Source organism: Scardinius erythrophthalmus (genome assembly GCF_964197995.2).
Source record: "Scardinius erythrophthalmus genome assembly, chromosome: 15".
NCBI lineage: Eukaryota > Metazoa > Chordata > Actinopteri > Cypriniformes > Leuciscidae > Scardinius > Scardinius erythrophthalmus.
Window position 1 is genome coordinate 11,365,293 of NC_138235.1, and position 24,178 is coordinate 11,389,470.

General features: G+C 37.7%; 1 protein-coding gene across 1 annotated transcript in view; it reads left to right on the forward strand.

The window, feature by feature from the left end:
- The window catches only part of prdm5 (PR domain containing 5), an 88,463-nt gene that overhangs the window by 24,137 nt on the left and 40,148 nt on the right, over positions 1–24,178 (forward strand). The window contains exons 9-13 of the mRNA XM_081387411.1: positions 4,607–4,691; positions 4,798–4,955; positions 5,998–6,091; positions 8,849–9,009; positions 15,805–15,898. Of these exons, the coding sequence (XP_081243537.1) occupies positions 4,607–4,691; positions 4,798–4,955; positions 5,998–6,091; positions 8,849–9,009; positions 15,805–15,898 (592 nt within the window). The remainder of the gene's footprint in view (positions 1–4,606; positions 4,692–4,797; positions 4,956–5,997; positions 6,092–8,848; positions 9,010–15,804; positions 15,899–24,178) is intronic.

Sequence of the window (24,178 nt, forward strand, 5' to 3'; positions counted from 1 at the left end):
GCAGAGTTGGCCAATTACTATATTTTTGTCATGCTTGATGAAATACTTCCACACATCTGACGTGTGTTGTCTGTTGGTGACATTCGCCATTTTTAATTCATTTATGGTGAATGGACGCTCGAGTAGTCGATTGTTTCCGACAGCGCCGACTAGTGGTTGAAGTAGTCGATCTATCGACTACTCGACTAGTCTATGCAAGCCCTATAATATGCTAATTATTGCTTTGTGATCACTACTGAAACTAAGGTCTGACTCTAAAATCACACCAAGATTCCTGACTTGATTTTTAGTTTCTTTGACCCCAAGAGTGAAGGTATGCGTTCACCTCGAGAATTTCATCTTTATGTCCAAACGCAATGACTTCAGTTTTGTCTTTGCTTAACTGAAGAAAGTTTTGGCACATCCAACTGTTAATTTCATCAATGCATTAACACAGGGTATTCATAGGGCTGTAGTCGTTAGGTCGGTAGGGCTTGGTAGATCTGAGTGTCATCTGCATAACTGTGGTAAGCAATTTAGATCTTTCTCATTATCTGGGTCAGTGAGACCATATACAAGTTGCACAGGAATGGTGCAAGAATTGAGCCTTGTGGGACTACACATGTCATGGATGTCCACTTAGACTTATGGTCACCTATGTTCACATTGTAACCCCTCCTTTCTAAGTATGACTTGAGCCATTTGAGGACCATCCCATAAAGACCTACCCAGTTTTTCAGCCAAGAAGTATGCTGTTATCGACGGTGTCTAATTTGCCTGTATCTTTATTTAGGTGTCATTTAATATCTTTATGAGCACTGTCTCTGTACTATGGCCCTATTTAAACATGGTATTTGCATGTGTTTTGGTCGATTACATGTGTTTATTTCGTACCCACCCATAGACCCTCACCTCGAAGAAATCAGGACAGAAGTGGTTGAAAGTGGACAAAAGAGACGGATTAAAACACCAGGTGTAAACGGGAATATGTCTCCCTCATCTACTGTGTACAAAGGGTATATGATGCAGTCGGAAACCAGATTAAAAGTTGTTCAAGTATCCTTTTTATCTTAGGACTTTGCTCATTGAAAAAAACACTTTATTGACCATCTTGCCTATGAAAGGAAGATTTGACTTTGGTCTATAGTTGCTCAAAATGGTGTTATCCAGATTGCTCTTTTTCAGGAGAAGTTTAACAACTGTGGTTTTCAGGGAAAAGTCCCAGAAAGAAGTGAGGCATTGACCACTTCTAGGAGATCTACTTCTTAAACACACTTTTGAAAAAAAAAAAACATGTGGGAAGTGTTTCAAGGGAGCTGGCTGATGTTTTAAGATTCTGTACAGTTTCTTCCAAGATTTGACCATCAATTGCCTCAAAATCAGACATGGTGGCTAATGGAAACAAACTCATTGCATTTGCTTTTGGAGAGCAGTTCACTGGGAATGTGACTCGTAGGGTTTGTTAATCTCTCTACATTAGCAAAAAGAGTGTGGATGTTGTTTAAGTTGCTGTTTATAATGTATGGAAAGAAAGTCTGTCCAGCTAAAAGAAAGTTTAGGGAGAAGCTAATCTTTTAAAATGTTAGGTTATTTACGCACAACTAATGCATGTACCTTTCTGAACTCATTGATGGAAGAATTTTGGCATTATGTAGGTCTAAGAAATACTCCCCCACTGCATGATGAATTTAAGTTTAATTTCAGCAGAATGAAGTTTAAATCTCTGTGGCCTTACTTGATTTCCTAGGCTGCCCGTTATACAAACATGCAATTTGGTCACAGACCTTTTTCCTGGCTCTCCATCTCTCTCCATCTTTGTCTGAATAATAGATGTCCAACCTTCCTTTTTGCACCAGACCATGTCCATCTGACTGCAGTTCATTTGTACCAGCAATGCCATTTGGAAAGCCTGCAAATATGATTTGCTCTGTGAGGGTGGAAGCTCATCGGCTTTCTTTAGAGTCTCTTCCACATGCAGACAATTTCTCTATATGTTCGTAAACTGGCACGAGAAGATTACGAGTGCCAAGCGTTTCACAGAAAACTAAGCTGTTAGAGATATGAATTGAGAGCAGAGTGTATAGGAGAAGAGATGAGAGAAGAGAGTTTCAAGAGTTTCAGTGCAGTAATCGTGACATTTCACATTTCACCATACAAAAGCAGATATATTCACAGAGGAGATGGGCCAGTTTTTACTTAAATGGTTAATTTGCCTAAAACTTGAACATTTTGTCATCATTTATTCACTCTCATGTCGTTCCAAATCCATAAGACTTTCATTCATCTTCAAAACACGAATGCAGATATTTTTAATAACACCTGAGAGATTTCTGTCCCTCCATTGAAATCCATTAAACCAAACATTTGACATACAGTCTAAATTAAATCAGTTCATCATATAAAGCTACTGTGTCTCTTCAGAAGACTTGGACTAAACTGCTCAGTTCATATGGATTACTAAGGGAATTAATATTTATAATAATTTAGAAGGGAATTATTAAGGGAAAAGTGTTTATTTATTTGTTTTTACCTTTTTTTTTTTTGTAGCCATTTCATTCTTCCGGTTGAAAAAGCTAAGTTAAGTTAAACGTCATGAAAAGTGAGGTGTATGCGTTAATCCGGAGTGGTGATTGGCTGCTGTGGCTGGAGATTACGTGTCTACGTCATCAGTGTCTGAGCTTTTCTACGCATTATTCATGAGAATTAACTCTTTTAATCCAATCACTGCACTGTATCACAGAAACTAAAGCTGCTGCTCTCCGTATGTTTTTCCGTCATCTTCGGTCGCGTTCATGTGTAAATTACGTGAGCTTATTTCGTCCATTAGATCGAAAGATCTGAAAAAGCCCTTCCATTTAAGTCCCTCCCCTCGAAGAAATCAGGACAGAAGTGGTGGAAAGTGGACAAAAGAGACGATTAAAACACCAGGTGTAAATGGATATGTGTCTCCCTCATCCACTTGTGATCCGATCGACCAAAACTCATCTTAATACCAGGTGTGAACAGGGCATTTAAGATGATCAAATGACTTATAGGCCTGGGATGATATCAGGGCAAGTAAACAATGACAGAAATGTCATTTTTGGGTGAACTATACCTTTACAAATATGTAAATTAATCTAGTGGACGTCTGCATTTTGTGACACAGCTTACCCCACCCTGTATACGCCCTCGATAAGTCTTTATAGGTTCTCACAGAGACGATTTTTGAGCATTACATGTACTAGACTTGACCTTAAAATTGAACAAAACGGAATTATGAGGAGGCATTGCTGCAAAAGCCTTGTTGAAGGGCAATAAAATACCACTGGAAAAATCCCTCAGATTTATAGTTGTGGCTAATTTTTTGACAGTAAACATTAAATCTTGTCCAGCAACACATTCAGCGTATGAAGACAGTACATTTGTTTTTTATGTTGCATTCTGTTGTAGCTTTAGAGCTGAGTGAAACGAGAACTCCCAGAATGCTTTCTTACTCAAGTTCATTTCATTGAATCAGGTTATTCATACAGTTTGTTTGAATGAACTAGTTAAAAAAAATCATTCAGTTAATTTGAGTTGTCACTCAGTAGTTTTCATTAGTCAGTTTACGTCATTTTATGTTTTTGAATCAGTCATTTATGATCTATACTGTATTTCAATTAATTTAAATCATAATGGTCACACTTTAGTTGTTGGGAGAAATAAATACTGTACGAATACTATATAATAGTATGTAATGCAATTACTTTTTCAAAAGAGCAATTGACTGTAGTTTATGTACTTTAAATTATTAGTAGCTTGTAGTCCGCAAAGATAGTGTTTCAAAGTACCTCAACTCTGGATTTACATCAAGTGCTGTGACACATGTGGTGCCTTGTTTTCATCATATTGGATGAAGTAGCGGAGAAAATTTGACAGTTTTATTATTGACTGTTTGTAATTTTCAACAGAAACTGACTGGCTAGAGTTCACTGTAATTTGTACCTCCTGATTCCCTGTGAGAAATCTGACTCTGTTCAGACAGACTGAAATGTGAACGTTTTTCAGCCGAAGAACTCTTCCCATTGAGCGAAATTGTATTTAGCAGAGGAGCTATTCAAAACCGCTCAGAAGTTTAATTACATTTCCATCTGTGTGTCTGTGTGTCTGTGTGTGTGTTGTCCTCTGTGAGTTGGGTTGAGGATATTTTCAAGGTCACACACTAAGAACAGGCAACTAAATCCCACCCAAGAGTTCAGCAATCACCCTCAATGGTCCATTAAAAGACTTCAGATGTGTTCTGGTCATTACGGTCATACACTGAGCGTTCGATTCTGGTCCGGTCTGTCAGTGTGTTTTACTTTGTGGTTACTAAACACAATTTGTGACACTGAAAGTTCAGCAATTGAAAGTTATTTTTTTTTAGCCCTTAAAGGGCCCTCATGAGGTTTCAAACCTGTATGACTTTCCTCTGTGAAATAGAAGACATTTAGAGATTTTATTTTTTTTTTGTCTGTAAGTGGAAGTAAATGGTAACCAAAATTGTCTACCAATATTCTTCAAAATATGCATGAAATCTCCTTTAAAGACCTGCAAGTATTGTTTTGAATGATTTTTTTTTTTGTATTTACAGTATTTACATGTTATAATGTTGGTGTATTTTCAGGTTCATGAGGTCTTTGACTGTACGGCCTGTGATAAAAAGTTCATCTCCGTGAATCAGTTGAAGCGACACATGATCTCACACTCTGGTGAAGAACATGCACTCACATACATACAAATAATATACAACCAACACATGAGTAAAACATTGTTTACGAAGATGGTGTTGGCTTTGCATTCTCTTTGTGTTTGTAGAAAAGCGCCCGTACACCTGTGATATCTGCAGTCGAAGTTTTAAGCGTCTGGATCAGGCCACGGCTCATAAGATCATCCACAGTGAAGATAAACCCTACAAGTGTAAGGTGTGCTGGAAGGAGTTCGCTCACCGCAACGTCTACAAAAACCATAAAAAGGTGCTGATCAGCCTATGTGTGTATTCTTGATGTCTTGAGAGGCATGCATCCTGTGTTTCTGATGTTCCAGTTTAAAGTGGGGCAGAGAGGCAGAATTAAATTGGAAAGACAGATGGTTGGAGAGACCGATAGATTGATCTGACAGATTTTTGGTCAAATAAACTTCTGGCATCTTATCTTAACCAAGATCTGGAGCCCAATCAGCCACTGTGGAGCCTAATCAAACCCTTCAGCCTAACCCTGACCTGTAATGACCCCACGCGACCCCTGACCTTTACACCGCGCAGATAACATGAAGCCCAAAAAACCACACAGCTCCCACCAGAGAGTGTGTGAAATAGAGAAAAGAGCACAGAAAATCAACATTCAGATCTAGATTGATAATAAGGCATCATTTACTTTCTTAATAAATGACTGTAATTAGTATTAAATGAAAACTTATATGAAATGTAATAATTTTGGGGTTGATTTGCAAAGACTTTTGTGCTGATCTGACTTAGGAAGTGTAACATTCGGGACATTTCCCGAACACATGCTAAGAGCTGCCAATCACAACACACTGGGCCAGCTGACCAATCACAGCACATTTCGTATTTACGAAGGCGGGGCTTCATCGAAATCGGCGCGTTCGAGCCAGACTGGCGAGAGAGGTGTACAATATGTGAAAAATAATGTGTTTTTTGAACAATCAAGCATGAAAACATATTTTAGTACAACCCCAAAACTAAATCAAGACTTCGTAAAAAGGGCACAATAGGACCCACTTTTTTTTTCACGGACACACACTAGTTTTTCCCAGTGTGTTTGTGGTTTCTAGGGTGTTCTGGGTGGTTCAAGCCCGAGTCAATCAGTCCACTTTCAATCCCTTAGAATCCACCTTCAAATTTAAGGGATATTTTTAATCTGCTTAATCCTCCACCATGTCCAGACACTTCAGATTATGTAAATTAAACGCATTATGAATTGCGTTTTATGTTGTTTTTGACCGGTTAATAAAAACAATCTCCTGAATCAGTTCTCTGACCTGCTTTTCTGTCTGTAGACACATTCGGAGGAGAGGCCTTTCCAGTGTGAAGAGTGTAAGGCCCTATTCCGCACCCCGTTCTCTTTACAGCGCCACCTCCTCATTCACAACAGTAAGTGTGTGTTCCACGCGTGCAACACGAGTGCTCTGTGTCTGTGTTTACCCCAGCACCCCCTGAACCCTGGGCTGTGTGTCTGCGGGTGCAGGGGCTCGTGGAGCCAGGATGGGTCTCAGCTCTGCTCTGCCCAGTCTAGACTGATCACACTGAGATTATTGAGCTAGAGGAATTTCCTGCTGTCCTCCCCAGAGACACACACACACACACACACACACACGGCTAAAACTCTTTTATGTATCTGGTGGAGAGGACTTGCAGAGAGAGAAACAAAGTGTTGCTCTGCTGTATTTACAGTGTGTGTGTGTGTGTGTGTGTGTGTGTGTGTGTGTGTGTGTGTGTGTGTGTGTGTGTGTGTGTGTGATCACTTATGGCCCACTGTGACATAATCTGATCCATCTGTGTCAATATTTGGTTAGGAAATAAAGCTGTTTTTGTGACCATCTATTAAACACACATTATCGTTTTAAAAGGCCCGAGTGGCTCAGTGGAGTAAGTCCTCCACAAATATTTCACAAACACTCTCCTTTGTGTTTGTGTGTGTTTGAGTGTATTTGTTTTTTTGTGTGTGTGTGTAGTTTAGATCTTTATCTGGGTCTTTTGGCGTAGTGTCTTTTACACTTTTTCAAAGTTCAATATTTACGTTGCAGAAGCTATGGACAAATTAACCAATATTTTGCTATTATTGCCATTGTGCTTGACCTCCTAAACAATTAACACTTCCAAAATATAATAATTCACCATTTCTGTTTCCAAATATGTTTAGCAAATATTGAGTAATTACTGTGTTAAAATATTATTTTCCATGTGTGCATTGCAATTGCTAGAATTAAATTGTTTATCTTATATCACATATACACTACCGTTCAAAGGTTTGGGGTCCGTAAGATTTTCTATTCAAAGAAATTAAGATGTTTATTTAGCAAGGATGCATTAAATTGATTGAAAGTGACTATAAATATAGATTTTTAGTTCAAGTAAATGCTGTTCTTTTGAACTTTTCTATTTATCAAAGTATTCTGAAAAAATGTATCATGGTTTCCACAAAAAATGTCAACATTGATAATGATCAGAAATGTTTCTTGAGCAGCAAATCATCATATTAGACTGATTTCTGAAGGATCATGTGACACTGAAGACTGGAGTAATGATGCTGAAAATTCAGCTTTGATCGCAGGAATAAATTACATTTTAAAATATATCCACATAGAAAACTTTTTTTTATTTTTTTATATTGTAATAATATTGCACAATATTACTGTTTTTACTATATTTTTGATCAAACAAATACAGCTTTTGTGAGCAGAGGAGACTTCTTTCAAAAACATAAGTCTTTCAGAACCCTTACAGAACTTTTGAACCGTAATGTACGTGAACATTATATTCATGTGTTTCAGTCACATGACTGTTCTGCTCACCTGTCATATTAATGACTATCAGCGGGGCGAAGTAACTGCGGTATAAATACAAAACCACAATTCACTGCAAACTCTCTCTTAGATCTGACTCTGCCTCACATTCTAAACAATGGATTGAAATAGTCTTGCCTTACATTTAGTTCTTTTTAAATATTGTTTCACATTATAGAAGTAAAATGAATGCCATTTTATGCTGACTCAAACTCCAAAATGATTTTTCACTGAAGCGAAATGCTGCACAAAGTGACAAAACACAAATTACGAAGTGATTTTGGACCAACTACCCAACATGTTTTGATGCAGAATGCTGTTGGTGGTCGAATCTGCTTTGGGCAAAGGACACATATTAGTCTTTCAGTCCAAGGAGCGCAAATACCTCCATCACCTTTCCCAGAATTCCCCATGTCATCAAAGATCTGAAATGATATCTTGCATGTGGAGTTTTGTTTTGAAATAATGAACACACCAGCAATCTCTTACAGTACTGCGATTGTGGATTGTGACTTCATCCAGTTGCTGGCCTGACAAGACCAGCTTACACGTAATTCCCATCATGCGTGATCAAAGATGGAGTTACAGTACGTCATCATACCCGGTTTCTTTCAAGAACGCAGCTCATAACTTTATGTGCTCTGACATGCGTCCAAATGCCAACAAAACCACCTTATGAATGAAGAGATTCACTGGTACGGAAACGCAGGAAGATTAGCATGTTATGTGATGACAGCCGTCCCGTGCCCATTAATTTAAAGACATTGTTCATAGTCCAGGTTTTTATAACCCAGCATTCACTCTGTTCTGCTGGTGATTAGATGTGGTGACGTGTTGGACTCCATTCAGCCATTTAAAGACCAGAACTAGAGTTTTGGCACCGACTCTACGTGTTTGTTACAGAAAGCCATGTTTGAGCAGAAGAGCCTGCTTTCACAGCACATATTTACGTTTCTTGGCGTCGCTTACGATTTTGTGGGATTTGAAGAAAGCTTTGGAAGATGAACAGAGTGCCATCTTCTGAAAAGGATTGTGACCTCCTCTGAGGTGAACAGCTTTTCCTACCTGATCATTTATCCTTTCTCTTTATACCCTTCCATCTTCCAAAACAACTGGATAACTGGCATGCGTCCGTTTTTCGAAAGGAAAAAGCGGCTCATAAAAGGATAATGGGACAATTTTGACTCGGAGGGCAGCAAAGTGGATTCGGATACAAAGCGAGTTCCTCTAAAGCTACGATTGAATGGCGCGCTTTTAAATGTGGAACAATGGCTGTCAGCATTTTTCTGAAGTTTAGTGTCTCACAGGGAGTCTTGTCTGAAATCTTCTGCTCTTCTCTGTCCAGGTGAGAGAACGTTTAAGTGCGACCAGTGTGACGCCACCTTCAAGCGTAAGGACACACTTAACGTGCACATTCAGGTCGTCCACGATGGCCACAAGAAGTACAAGTGTGACCTGTGTGAGAAGGCCTTCGTCACGCCGTCTGTGCTCAAGAGCCACAAGAAGGTGAATTCATAATCACAGACATAATGTACTAAAGCACAAAGATCTTATCAGTCTTAACAGATTAAGTCAAAAGTTAATGCATATATTTAGCGAAATTCTCCTCTCTATAGTTATTTTTTTCTAGCTGACTAATAAGATTATGGTTATTCACACATCAACAGCATAGACCAAAGGAACAATTCTTGGGATTTAAGAATCAATATCGGTTCATCAAAATGAAATTCGATTAAAATCGAGAAGTCGATATTTTCAACCCTGCGGACGATAGACAATGAATCTTTGTTTTTCCCCATGAAATTTGGCTAATGTGAGCACGTCTAAATACTCTCAGCTCTGTGTAACACACTTTACACTTCTTAAAGTCCCCCTGTGGTGAAAATCAAGCTTTTGATGTTGTATATATGTCTATGTGGTGTTATTAATATGCTCTAAGTCAACACCATTGCTAAAGAGAGTAATCTTTCAATAATTTTAAATCATGCTTTGATATGTTGTTGTGCTTTAAAGAAGTACACTTATTTTGATGTGTGGACTAAAGCACGTGAAGTATTATATTTTAATTGTCCCCCTGTGGTGAAAATCAAGTTTTTTTTTTTTTAAATATGATTTAAGACAAACTATGTGCAAATTCATAAGTCGACACCATTGCTGAGTATTTTCTCCTTAAAACTGCAGTGAACCAAAGACAGTCTCAAAAACACGCTTTGAAATCGCTGGTGTTTCTGACGTCACAAACTACCTTGTAACCAATCAGATCAACGTGTGATCGTCAACCAGTGGATCTCTGAGCTGAGTGAGTGAGTGGAGGCGGGGCTCATTTACATATTCATAGAACCACACATACTAAATGAGGCAAGGGTGTAGAGTTACATTCAAGATATTTTAAGGCATGAAGAACATTTTTTTCAAGGAAAAAACGTTTAAATGTGTAATTTTGGTGATCGGAGATGAGTTTTAAGGAATACAATTATTGCCCACAGGGGGACTTTAAATCACTTTAGATCCAGTCTTGGTCTGGTCATGAGTTTGCATGCTCACATATGTGATGATGGAAAGGGTAATCACTTTTGACTTCAAAACCGGTGCAGTGGTTAGTGCATGTGCTCAAGATAAGATCCATTATATATATAATTATTTTTAATCCTGAAATTCTGATTGGTCAATCCTGACATCCTGCGGTCAAAGAACACCTATTTCCTACATAACTGCTATTTTTATTTTTATTTTATCAATCTGCGCTGACTTCTCACACATAATGCAATAACTCAAATCAGTAATGCATATCCATATTTTGTAAGTAGCTGTGTTAAAAGCATGATAATGTACAGTCGGCCAACATCACAAAAGAGTGCTCAAGATGCCTCCACTTCAATCTGATGACATATATATGACATATTTTGTGAAACTTACCCAGTATACCCAGTTTTATTGAACCAAAATGGAATTACAGTTTTAATATGCAGTAATGATCTCTGTTTTCTAATAAGAGCACTTTTAGTTCAAATTAGGAAAACCTTTATTATTTTTTTAATTTAGCTCACATGTATTTCAGCACGGTAACGTTTCCAATGTGTGTTTCCTCACACACAGGGAAACTCAATTCCATAATCATCTTATATCCTGCACATTCCCTCCTATCATAGTGTACCACAGCTCTATCATGATTTATTGCTCCATCTACACAGAGGATGATTGTATTCACATACCATCAACTTCATATTCAATTTCATCTCAGATTTATACTTCAGGTAAACCACTTAACATGAACAGTAGCACAGTGACACCAAACTCCACTATAGTTTTAAAGCAGTTGAGATAGCATGGGCTGAATTTGACATTGTGTCTGAAATGTGACCTACTGTTGGCACAAGAGTAAAGAACCTTTACCATATTCATTTACTTTCTGACAGCGTGCTGAGAACAGAAGCCCAGCTGCATGCCAGATACACTATCACTGATATGAAACTATTAAAGAATAGTTATTGTGATCGTGAAATCAAAATGGACCGTTTTGAATGAATGTCCCTTATTGTGCACGATTCATCACATACATTATTCCAAAGGGGGAAAAAAACCTGTCCGTTTTCATAATCTTTCAACCAATTATCACTTTCTTTGAGGCTGTCTGTAATGATTTCTGTGCTAGCATAACTAAGACCTCATGGATGGAGAACATGTCCATGTCCTAAAAAATATTTTTCGGTCCTTAGTTGCAGTGAAAGATTTAGAAGTGATGTTGTATGTTCTCACACACACACACACACACACACACACACACACACACACACACACACACACACACACACACACACACACACACACACACACACACACACACACACACACACACACACACACAGTCATGATAGAGGGATTCTGGGTTTTCTTTTCTTGACATTTTAAGCAAAAAGCTGTTTTATCCTGATGGAGTGTGTGACAACTGAATCTTTACTGTATTATTATAGGATTACGTATGTGTGAGTGAGTGAATGTGATCGTTCTCACTACCTAAGATGGGAGTGTTTGTATAATACGGTTACATAAGAAATAATATGCAGTCAGCTGGTCATTATCGCAAAATAATCCCCAAAAAGCGTGGTCGGGACCCTGGCATGAAGTTATATTGTTGATGCACCGAAATTAAAATGATGGGCTGAAACCGAAAATTCAGAATGCACTGAAATCGAACATAAATAATAAATAAATTATCAATTAATTATTCAAACTTATTTAATAATCAACACTCAAATAGCAAAAACTGAGTTAAATTGCACATAAGGCAGTTTTAAGATCTACTTTTTAATAACAGAATTGTTTTTACTCCAGTTTGTTGGTGAAATATAAACATTTAAACCACAATATATATTAAATAATGGAAAAAACATGTTAAGTAAAAATATATTAAATATGTAATACAGTGCATATATTTGGCGAAATGCTCTTATTTTTTTAGCTAACTAATGAGTTTATGGAAATTGAATAGTTTTTTTGAGGTAAATCTAATGTTAAGTGACATTGTATAGCCTACAAGCTGTTTTATTGACATCTTTCCACAGTTGAAACACTGATTGAGCGATTACATGAGACAGGATTCATTTCAGTAAGTTGTAATATATCTGTCATCATTATATACATCACGCCATATTAAAGAGTGCCAAAACGACATCTATTGTTTGAATTTGGTAAATTTTTTTACCATTTTAAAGTTGAGAATGAATAAAAATATTAATTAATTTTGTTTACTTAATTTTAATGTATTATTATTATTTTTACTGTGTATGTGAGAAGAGCACAAGAAAGATATGATGAAACTAGTATTGTATAATACATCAATAATACAGTTTAGTGTCGTTATACAAAACTGTCACTGCCACAATTGACCAAACAGAATCAAGTATTGCAAGAAGCTGTGTAATAATCAGGTATATTTCAGTCATATTTCAGTCATAAAATGGACTGTTTGAGTATCTTACAAAATGTTAAGTGCCGTGTCCCGCTCCGTGACACAAACAATCCCCAAACTAATGGTACACAGACGCATCTGGTGGACATGTGTGAGCGTCCGCGCGTGTGTGTACAGGTTTTTATACGACATCACAGGGAGCATTTTAAGGGATTAGACAGAAAGAGTAATGGTATTTTAAACTGTCTTTCCACACTTTATGAGTGAGTGAGAAAGAGGGGGGTTCAAGAAAGAGGGAGAGGAGAGGAAGGGATGGAGGCGAGGAAGTGGAGATAGGAGGGGAGAGATATGAGGCGGGACAGGAAGTGAGTAGGAAAAGGGAGGAAAAGAGGGAAAAGATAAAGAGATGGAGAACATACCAGGAGGTGGAGGAGCTGGTGCAGATATTCCCTCCAGCGCTGTGAGATAAGCCTTGTTTATGGGAATACAGCCTAAAAATATGATTCATAGTTTTCCTTCAACTTTAACAATAGCGCTCATGTCATCGCTATGAATAAAGATCTGCATGAGAACATACAGGCTCTGAGGTTTACATAAGTGATTGATGGAATAGTCTACCCAAATATGAGAATTCTGTCATATTTTACATAAGTCATACCAGTTAAAGGGGGGGTGAAATGCTCATTTTCACTCAATCTCCTGTTAATCTTGAGTACCTATAAAGTAGTATTGCATCCTTCATATCTCCAAAAAGTCTTTAGTTTTATTATATTTATAAGAGAAAATAGGCTGTACCGAGTCTTTCCGGAAAAAAACGAGCGTCTGGAGGCGGGCCGTGTGGGCGAAGCCAGAGCCATAGAGGGAATCCGTCGATCTGGGCTTTGTTTATAAAACATTCATCGTCGAAATGCAGGGAACAAACAGCTACACAACTCGTTTCTGCATCCACTGTTCCTAACGCTGGGTTCTTTGGTAAGCTTTCCCTCACCAAAAACACTTTGGAGACACTATGCAGCGCTGCCGATGATTTCCTGTTGAAGCGCGTTGAGGTGCGCGGTCTCGCTCTCCTCTGGTCGACGTGTGCGCGGCCGCGCTTTTCCGGGAGAAATAAGGAGTTCCACTCTGGTCTACGTCATTAGATCCACGGTCAAAAAAAAAAAAACAGTCGAAACTTGTACCAACCTGGAAGTAAGATTTTCGGCACAGAAATTCTCCGTTATTCGTCCAAAATATTTTTAAAAAACTTTGGCCATGTTAAGCATGAGAATCCATCTCTTTAACACTGTAAACAACTCTGAATACATGAAACACCACTGTACCTCCCCTTTAATGTCATTCTAAACTGGTATGACTTTCTTTTCAAATATTAAATGCTCACCAGTCTTCACATGGTCTCCGCACCTCATTTATAGTGACCGTGGCTGTTAAAAGGATAATCCACCCGGAAATGAAAACTGCATTATCATTTACTAACCTTCAGGTTTGCGATGACATGAGGGTGAATAAATGATAATAGCCTCAAAACGTGTTCTCATTTATCTCAGGACTTTGAAAGCCATAGAGTAGCTTTGCATGAGAAACAAATCCAAAATGTAAGTACTTGCGATTCGTTTTAAAGTGGAAGAGTTCAAGTTAACATATGCTAAATCAAGTTGCTTTGTTATGTTGTGATATGTGTTTCGTAGGTAAGAAATGTGTTTAATGCGCTAGTGAGCTAATGTTTGGTAGGTCGCACTCCCCTGCAGCTCCCGTAAAATTATTATTAAATTGACTTTTTTAACAATAATTTCTACATAAAGATCCTTATGCATCCTTGGATTGGATTAGCTGAAGTTTAGTTTATACTCATCGGCTACAAGGTGAAAGCGAGCTCGAAGACACAACCCGCAAAAAGCAGAAGGAGGCAGGCCTTATCGCAGGCCGGTTGGCAGATGCTACAGTCCTGGAAGCCATTAACTTGCTACGTTCGGATCTACGAGCTACCAAAGTTGAAATTTGTCATACGATTGACACACGCATTGAAGAGATGACCGCAACTATCAGAGGTGAAATATCTGCTCTCAAATCTGAAACTCAAGTCGCCATCTTGGCCTTGCAAACTACGACCGCGCAACATAGTTCACCTCTGGCCGACCAAGAACGCTCAGCAACTCTTCAAATGCCATAACCAAACTTCAATCGGAGAAATGTGTTTAATAGTAGATGCGTAAAGTAGAGACGGCAAGTCCAACACACACACTTCTGCTCTTTTGAAAGGTACACTACGTAACTTTTGGCCCTCTTGCAGTTATAAAAACAAACACAACTGCGTGCATTTTGCGGAAGAACGTAGTTTTGGTTGTGCTTCGGCTCTGCGTGACTGTGTGTGCAGATGAATATGATTATCCTACTGCTCATAAAACATTCACTACAAGACGTGAGGGATATGACCAGTTTAGATGGAAAGGATCTCAAGCTGACTAGCTGAAGACGTTACTGTAGCTTTACCCATTAATACACACGGTACTTCCTTGAACATAAATTCCAGCACAGCGCTACAACAACCATAATGAACTGAGCCTTCACTATAGACAATGCTTTACAGTGAACTCTGTTAGAGAGCTACATATGGCAATTTATCAGTACAATAAAATACTTTATATAATAAAATACTATATAATTGAGTAATAAAAACACCATCATATCTGTGTCACTTTTACAACATTTCAAATCCCTAATTCACTTTCATGCAATTCCTAAAATAAAATAAATAATTGCTAGTTTTCCAAATCCCTCAGTTCTCGCCATCTCTGAAAAGCCAAACCAATGTTCATTCTGGTTTTATTACGCGCTCTGCCGCGTGTCACAGACTCTCCTCTGTTCGGTGTTTGTTTAAAACGCTTTGTTTCAACTCACTCCAGTTCATATCAAGTCAGTTCAGAACAGATCAGATCACTTCAGTTTAGATCACCTCACTTTGGATCACTTGAGTTCGGATCATTTAATTTCAGTACACACCAGTTTGGATTACTTTAGTTCAGACCAGATCCCCTCAGTTCAGATCAGTTCAGGTCAGTTTAGTTCACATAATTTGAGTTCGGATCAGTTCAGATCACTTCATTTCCAAATCACCTTACTTCAAATCACCTCAGTTCATGTCACTTCAGGTCAGATGACCTCTGTTCAGTTTAGATCATTTCAGTTCATAAAAGTTCTGATCACATTAGCTCAGTTCAAAACACATCAGTTCAGATCAGTTCAAATTCATTCAGATCACCTTAGTTCAGGTCAGCTCAGTGAATCACATCAGACTGGATTAGTTCAGATCACTTCAGTTCATCAAATATAGATAAGTTAGAGGATCGTTCTCAAATGTTAATAATCTGTTTTACTGTGTTTCTCATCCCTTTTAGACACATACAGGAGAGAAGGAGAAGATCTGTCCGTACTGTGGCCAGAAGTTTGCCAGTAACGGCACTCTGAGAGTGCACATCCGCAGCCACACGGGTCAGTCCTCTTCACCAGCCAAACATACACTCCATGCTGATCTTCCATTAATCCTGAGCTTATTTATCTGTTTTCAGAAGTTGGCTATTTTTTCTTGTCATGGCATTCATGTAAAAACTCAGTAGTAAACAATATCTTTAGAGACTTGATACTTTAGATGCCTTTGTAGGAGTTTCCCTTTTATGATGCATAATTTAAGAGTATGTAAAGGGTACCTATTATGCAAAATTCATTTTTATAAGGTGTTTGAACACCGATGTGTGTCCGCAGTGTATGAGAACAACCAGCCTATAATGGTAAACATCCACTCACTCACTCACTAATTATTATTATTATTATTTTTTTTTTTTTTTCATAATTTCCATGAATCAAAAGCTCTTCAAATGAGCGGATTCAGATTCCCCCTACAGTGAAGTCATCTTAGGAAGAAGCCCCGCCCACAGCCGGTGACGATCTGCCCTATTAGCATAGAGACTGTGACCTGAGACCTGATTGAGAAGCACAGAGTCCGCCATTTCTGCAAAACTTTTGCGTTTTTTTTTTTTTTAAATATCGATAAAAAACGATTGCGAAATGACGGCGTTTCCATTAACCGATGTTATGCGACTAAAACTTAATTTTTTCCTCTTGCGATAAGTCATTCCAAAAATCATGGCAACGGACGTTGGTAAGTTTATATATATCACAGCCATGTACCGCACTAGACATTATTATTATTATTAATGGAAGGAAACGTAGGCGTGTTATCCAAGCATTAATGATAAGGAAAGACCCTTATTATACTTGTGAGTGACACATATGAGGTGTTTGAGTTTTTCTCACTCATTTCTGCTCCAAGCTCTTGATTGTGGCATTTATTTGAGGTTTAGAATCCAGTATTTCTGTCATTCTTTTGTCTTTTATGAATTCAATAAAGAACTCTGTCTCATATTCTGTCCAAACACACCGCGCCTTCTAAGTCAGGTGACCTGTAAATGCGCAAAAAACTGTTTCCATTGCAGTTATGCAAAATATTCCTTTTTCGAATTGCCTGAAAAAACACGTCATGCGAGCGTAAAAACTTTTTTGCGATTAAATGTTTTTTTTTCCATTGGGCGTATTTTCAATTTGCAATTTCAGTTGTCGCAATTTTAAGGGTAATTGAAATGCGGCTAATGTCATAAAAGCAAGATGAAAACATAAGTTAAAACCGTAATCAAACTAAACTATACCTGTTCTATCTCCATGCAGCATATATTCTCTGGCTCTGTAGGCATTTTACAACAGTTCCCACACAAGCACCTGTACAGAGATCTGTAGATTATCATGACAGAACATGCTAATAGCTGACTTGAAGATAGTTAACTCCACATCAATTACATAAATTCATCAATTACTGACAGTTTCTGAGATTCTCAGTGCGTGGGATTGTCCTGTTTTGTTGTTGCTGGTATGCCGGAGCATGAGCTCTTGAAGCTCCGCCCTCTTCTTGAAAGGGGGCCGGGAGCACCAGCTCATTTACATTTAAAGGGACACACACAAAAGCGGCGTGTTTTTGCTCACCCCCCAAAAAGAGGCAAATTTAACATGCTATTACAATTATTTGTGGGGTATTTTGAACTAAAACTTCAAATACACACTCTGGGGGCATCAGAGACTTATTTTACATCTTGTAAAAACAGGCATAATTAGGTCCCCTTTAAATTAATCGCAACACGATTTACTAAGGTTTGCGCTAGTCAATTTACTGGTATTTGCACCATTTGCACCGCCCAAAAAAAGCATGTCTTAAACCAGAAGCTAATTTGCGCTGCTCTTGGTAGATTGTGTTGGTCATAATGGAAATGATCCGGCCACGTCTGTGTTCTTTAATTTGCGTGTCGATCACTCGCAGAACTTTCCACCCCCATCTGTGCTTTTATGGGATTGCACTCTCACGTTAATTTGCACTGTTTAGCAAATTTGGCCCTCAGAGTTAAAAAATAAATGATAAAGAAACGTATATAGTATACAACCAACAACAGCACATAGATTGCATTTGGCATCTCGCTCTGTCTTTCTCTGTGTGAACATCTCAGCATGGAAATGGTGACAGACAGCATGTTCATTAAAGAGCCTTTATAGTGGAGAGCTCAGCATTCCAGTGTGCTGCCATAACAACAGACTACAACACACACACACACACACTTGTTTTCTGACCCTTTCCCCACACATTTATACACATACACACAAGGCCAAAACATGCCCAGTGGAGTAAAAACAGTGTATGTGTGTGTTGAACTGCAGTAGACATGGTGAGAGCGAGTGATGCGCCTGAAAGAAAAGAACGCTCTTTGTAGGCATCCAGCATTGTGACCCCTGACCTCTGCTGCCTGTAAATCCCACTTTCCTTTCTTTCAACTGGACTTGTATTATAGGCTCTTCTTCTTTTAAAAAGACATGCTCAAAAACATCAGTTTAGCATCTTTGTACCTGGTCTTGACGCCTGTGTAATGGAAATCTCCAAAATACTTAAATGCATTACTTCAAGAGCATTACTTAGAGCATTACTTCCCTTGTGAAAAATAAGTGCACTTAATTGTATTAAATGTGCACTTGTAGTGTACTTCAAATCTTAAAAGTATATATGTTTTAAAAAACTAAACTAGCAGATATTTTAATGAAAAAATGGTCATTTAAGTGTGCTTAGGGTAATATTTAATTCATTTTAAATCATGTTTTGTTGTGCTTTAAAGAAGTACACTTATTTTGATGTGTTTACTAAATTACTAAAGCACATGTGAAGTGCTTGATTATAATTTTACTTGATATTTGATCTAGTTTAGTTTAGTTTAGTTTAGTTTATTTGAGCAGTAAACATTCTGCTCAAAAGGAGTGGGCCGAAGCAAAAGAGCTTATAAGCGCCCACCCCCCAAATTAATACAATAAAAAAATCATTTTACAATAGTACAAAAAATCATAGTGCAAAAGCAACAAAACAACAACAAGGAAACCACAACAAAAAAAAAAAAAAAAAAAAAAAAGAGAGAGAGAAACAAACAAAAAACAAAAAAATTTCTGATAATGCTAGAAATACCCCTAATGGCAACTCATTTCTTCTTCTCTATACTTTTCAAAAATCTTTTGTTTGTATTTATATTTGAACAGATTGATGTTTGGACATCTTTTCATCTCCATCTCTAAATTATTCCACAATTGAACCCCATTAACTGTAGGGCTAAAACTTTTCAAAGTTGTGCTATGTTTCTGAATCCTAAAGTTTAATTATTCACGTAATTCATAATAACCAGTACGTTCCTGAAACCTTCTTTGTATTTGACTTGGTAACAATTTGTGCCTTACTTTGTATAGCATCTGTAGTATTTGAAACTCAACAATGTCACAAAACTTCATGATTTTTGATTTCAAAAATAATGAGTTTGTGTGGTCCAAAAACCCAACCTTATGAATTAATCGAATAGCTCTTTTTTGCAGCATTACTATTGGTTTTAATGTGCTTTTATAAGTACTACCCCATACCACTGAACAATAATGTAAGTAGGGCAAGATCAGAGAACAATATAAAGTATGCAGAGCTTTGATGTTTAAAATGTGCTTTACTTTTGAAATTACTGAAATACTTCTTGATATTTTAGTCATTATATATTTAATATGAGAGTTCCAAGTAATTCTATCATCTATAATAACTCCAAGGAATTTGATTTCATGCACCTGCTCCATAACCACATCCTCTATCTGAATTGTTTCCTGAACATTAGAATTACAGTTGCCAAATATCATCATTTTACTTTTACTCAGATTTAGTGATAATTTATTTTGTTTAAACCACATATTAACACGTTTAAGTTCCAAAGTAACAATTTGACACAATTGTTGTAAATTGTCTCCTGATGCAAAAATATTTGTATCATCTGCAAACAAGATGAATCTAAGTATTTGAGATGTTTTACAAATATCGTTTATGTACATGTTAAACAACTTTGGGCCCAAAATGGAACCTTGAGGTAAACCACACACAATTTCTTGACAACTTGACTGATAATCTAAAGTAATGTATTTTAAATGTGCTAAATTGTACCTTCAACATTACAAACGTGTAACTACAAATATGTTTGTTTATTTTAGTTTACCATAAATGTCAGTTTATTTAGCAGTACACTTTAACCATATTTCCAAGACAATAGATTTAAGTATGAAATTACAAATAAAGATGTACTAAAGTCCCACTTATGTGGGTCAAAAACACTTTTCAGTTCAGCTATTTGCACTTAATATAAATTTAATTGTAAATATCAAGCAATTAAGTGTCTGAAATCATTACATTATTTTTGCATTTATATTTTCTTTAAAAGTGTATAAGTTTCATACTTTTTAAAAAGTATGCTGAAGTGTAGTTATTTTCACAAGGGTAAGATGCTCGTCAAATATGACTTGAATACTTCAATATATCGCTAGTTTCTACATGTTACTATACAAAATATATTTACTATAACATTTTAATATCTGAAAAAGTATTAAATGCGATCAGAATTTTGAATAGAGTCAGCGATACTAACTTTCACTGTTTCATCTCTCAGGCCGCTTTTGCTACTCATGTGTCAGAGATGCTATTATAACAACTCTATTAACTCAATCGTATTTGCAAATGAAAACATGAAGATGACTTAGTTTTTATATTGCAGGCAACTTCATTGTGATTATATCATGATTATTCAACACATCACGCAATATTTTGCTAATAACCACACACCAAACCAGAACTTCAGTTTGGTAAGGTGAATCTTGTGTGGTTTAGGTCTCCATAAGCTTATATGTGTTGAAAGATCAAAACCACTGGAGCAATCAGCAATGGATTTAGCAGGGCAAGTGATTTCTGTAGCAGTTGTGTCTTCCTCTGTCCTTCCCCCAGCTCACCTCTGCCCGACGAGGTTAAAACCCAGCGCTGACAGTCTCTCTGCTGGTTCAAAGGGTTAATCTCATGATTGTTTGTTTGGTTAACCTGCTTGATTAGAAGCTTGATTCGAAATCTTTTGCCAAAGTTAAACTCAAACCAGTACTTCCTATAAATGAAATCATACCTAATTAAAACATCTAAACCTAATCATAAACCCAACCATCTGTTTCTCAGATCCGCATTTAAGCTCAGCTAAACACACAACTTTCATTCCACCCGCACATTAACATCCACAAAGCTGTGATTTTAACTCCTTTTCATTTCTGTGGTGACAACACAACCTTTGCAGAAAAAGCTGAATGCACTGTACGTGTGATCAAGGCTGTTTATTTGGTAATGCGGGGATTTGGATTTGACCGGGGGGGTTTGCATTATTCTCCAAATGTCTAGCGTGAGTTATACTGAGCTCAACGTGTTGATGATGTCATCCTCAGGCGCCACATGGGATTCTGCTTGTTAGCCAGAGCGGTGTACAAAAACTACCTACAAAAAACATAACCTCACCTAATTTCCATTTCATAATGTCACAACTGTATACCGCTGAACAGCTGAATGAATGATTTAATGTATAAGCACCATAAATATACCATAGAAGAAGTCCACATGACTTGCACACTATATTCCAAGTCTTCTGAAGACATGTAATAGTTTTTTTGTGAACAATAGTCTATAATTTGTTCACTGGTTAATCTTCCCCTCCATCAAAGTTGTAAAATTTTATTCAGTTCAGCATTCCAGAGAAATAAAATAACATCATACAGGTTTGGAATGAAGGCATGGTCACATTTGCCATTGATCTGTAAAATAATAATCTGCATGATCGAGAGTTTCACGTGAGGGCGAAAAAGTTCCCCAAATTTTCAAGTTGGTTGTTATTTTACTTTCGTTACATAAAAAAGAACAAAGCAAATTTTCAGGCACAGTGGGTTTATTTAACATGTATACATTTACTTACACATTTTTTTTTTACATACATTTTTTATTGTTTGATTAACATTAATGACACAGACAGGTATTTTAGGCTGCTGTCACTTTAAGACCTAGGATCTAAAATACTGACAAATCCGGTTTTCACCAATCTGTTTATGTTCACTTAGGCCGTGTGTCCACCAAAGCATTTTTAGCCAGCTGAAAACGCCTAGCTATGGGCGCTTGAGAGCATTTTGGCAGCGTTGCGTTTTTTTCTGTTGAGACACTTTGCTTGTTGTGATACGGAATATCCGCAAAAGTGTTACTAGTATCTCATTTCACACACATTTTGTTTCTGTGTTAATTCTATATTAAAATGTCGATACAATGTAACGTATTTTCTCTGGCTCTTGTTTTAAATTATTTTGTTCCGTTATTATGCTTGTTGTCGTCGTCTGTTGACGTTGTACAAGCAGAATGTTGCGGTTGGTCGGTGTGGTATTAGTCCCGCCCCTCCTCCACTGTGATTGGACGGTTGGGTAAAAAGTGAGTGACAGTGATGAGCGCTGCGTTTTACCCAAAGTTGAACATTCTTCGACTCTCGGCGACCAGTAAAAAACGGCGAACGCTCAGCACTTCAGTGTGAAAAAGACGCTCAGTGCCTCGTTACGCTCACGGCGTTCCCATTGAAAACAATTGAAAAAATATTCAAAAATAGACACCAGAAAAAAGCTAGGACTGTGGATATGAAAACATGAGAAGATCCTTCTAGTTTGCCCTCTTGACTGTTGCTTGCTTTAATCACTCTTATTTTTCCTTTTGTGCATTGCTTCGCTAAGCTAAATCAGGGGTGTGTTGCTTACTCACTCGCTGCTTAACTACCATAGTCAAGTCAAGTCACCTTTATTTATATTGCGCTTTTTACAAGACAGATTGTTTCAAAGCAGCTTTACAGAGATAATTTACGGAAAATAATGCAACAAAGTTTGCTTCCAGAAGAAAATAGCGACACAGTCCAGCTTAAGTAAGTTCAGTGATGTTTCATTTTTGTTGTAAAAAAGTAGTACGATGTACGATGCATCGTTGACGAAATCAACTAGCTAGTCACGACTGTTTCCTGAAACTATATTTTCACTAGTTGGTCGACGCTTTAAATCTCTTGACAAACTAAAAGACGTAAATTACATTTGTATGTATTATAAATAAAATATATAGATCGTACTGAATGTCAGCTTGCTTATTTGGCTCAAGATAAGGATTTATTGAGTCAACATGTCATGCAAACAAGAAACTCGGCTTCTAACCACAGGTCGAGAGCTGTCGTTCCAAACACACAAGTTTGCGATGCTGTTTGCGAATGTTCACTATGTTTTCGGGAAACACTGACTCGTTGAACTGCTGATAACAACAGAACTTGCGACCATAGTTGGCTAACGATGCTTTTGGGAAACACACCCGAGTGATCTCTCTCACCGTCGGCACTTTAACTTGCTCAATCGGACGATAAGCTGCCGATAGTAATCCGACTAGTGCCACTGGTGCCAAACCCACCACAAAAACCAGGCCTACAGACGCTTAATGCTGGGCCGGCCATCGGCTTGGTGCGTCACGGCCTTAAAGATTGCCAAATACAGAACAGAAGTTCAAAGTCGATGGAGACGGGGCTGTTTTAAGATGGAATGGGTGTTTCTCTTTAAAGGTCGAGCTAAAAACACCATCCAAACAGATCCAAAGTCCCCAGCGTGAATGGATGTTCTGTCTGCACGTATGCGTGTCTTAGTTTGCACACCCCGCTGGGTTAGCGTGGTGCCGTTGGCAGGAGGAATGCAGGAGGACCTGAAGGAAACACTTATGGAATGTGAAGGGCTGAATGACATCATGTAAGGTGTCAAGGTCTGGGAGAAGCTAAAGTTGCCTTGGTTTTACATCTCATTTACGTGAAACTGAAAAGACTCATTGTACAGCCACAATGTACAAGGTGAGCATTTGTGGAAAAGCCTATGCGTTTGCCCTCAGGACAGATCAAGCCACATTAGTCTAGTGCCCTCATCAGTGAAAGTAGTTCAGCCATGAGGTCAGTGCTCATGCTATTGATGGTCGTTGGTGAAAGTGACACGATACATTAGCCATGAGCTGAACACGCTTCTCTGACATTAACTAGAAAAGTCCTACGTCTGTCTTGCATCCTGTTTGGTTTGGTTTTCCACCTACTTTCTGGCTGCCGCTGTGTGGTTAATGTTGTTTGTCTTGAAAGTAGCATGCCATATTTTGATGGCTTTTCACTAGACAAACTCTAGCAGATTTAGTAGTAATATTATCTAATCTGGTAGATTTACAATGGTTGAAGATCTAGTACAAAACACTGGGTAACACTTTATTTTAAGGTGACGTAGTTATACATTACTACATGGACTTACTATACTAATAACAGTAAATGA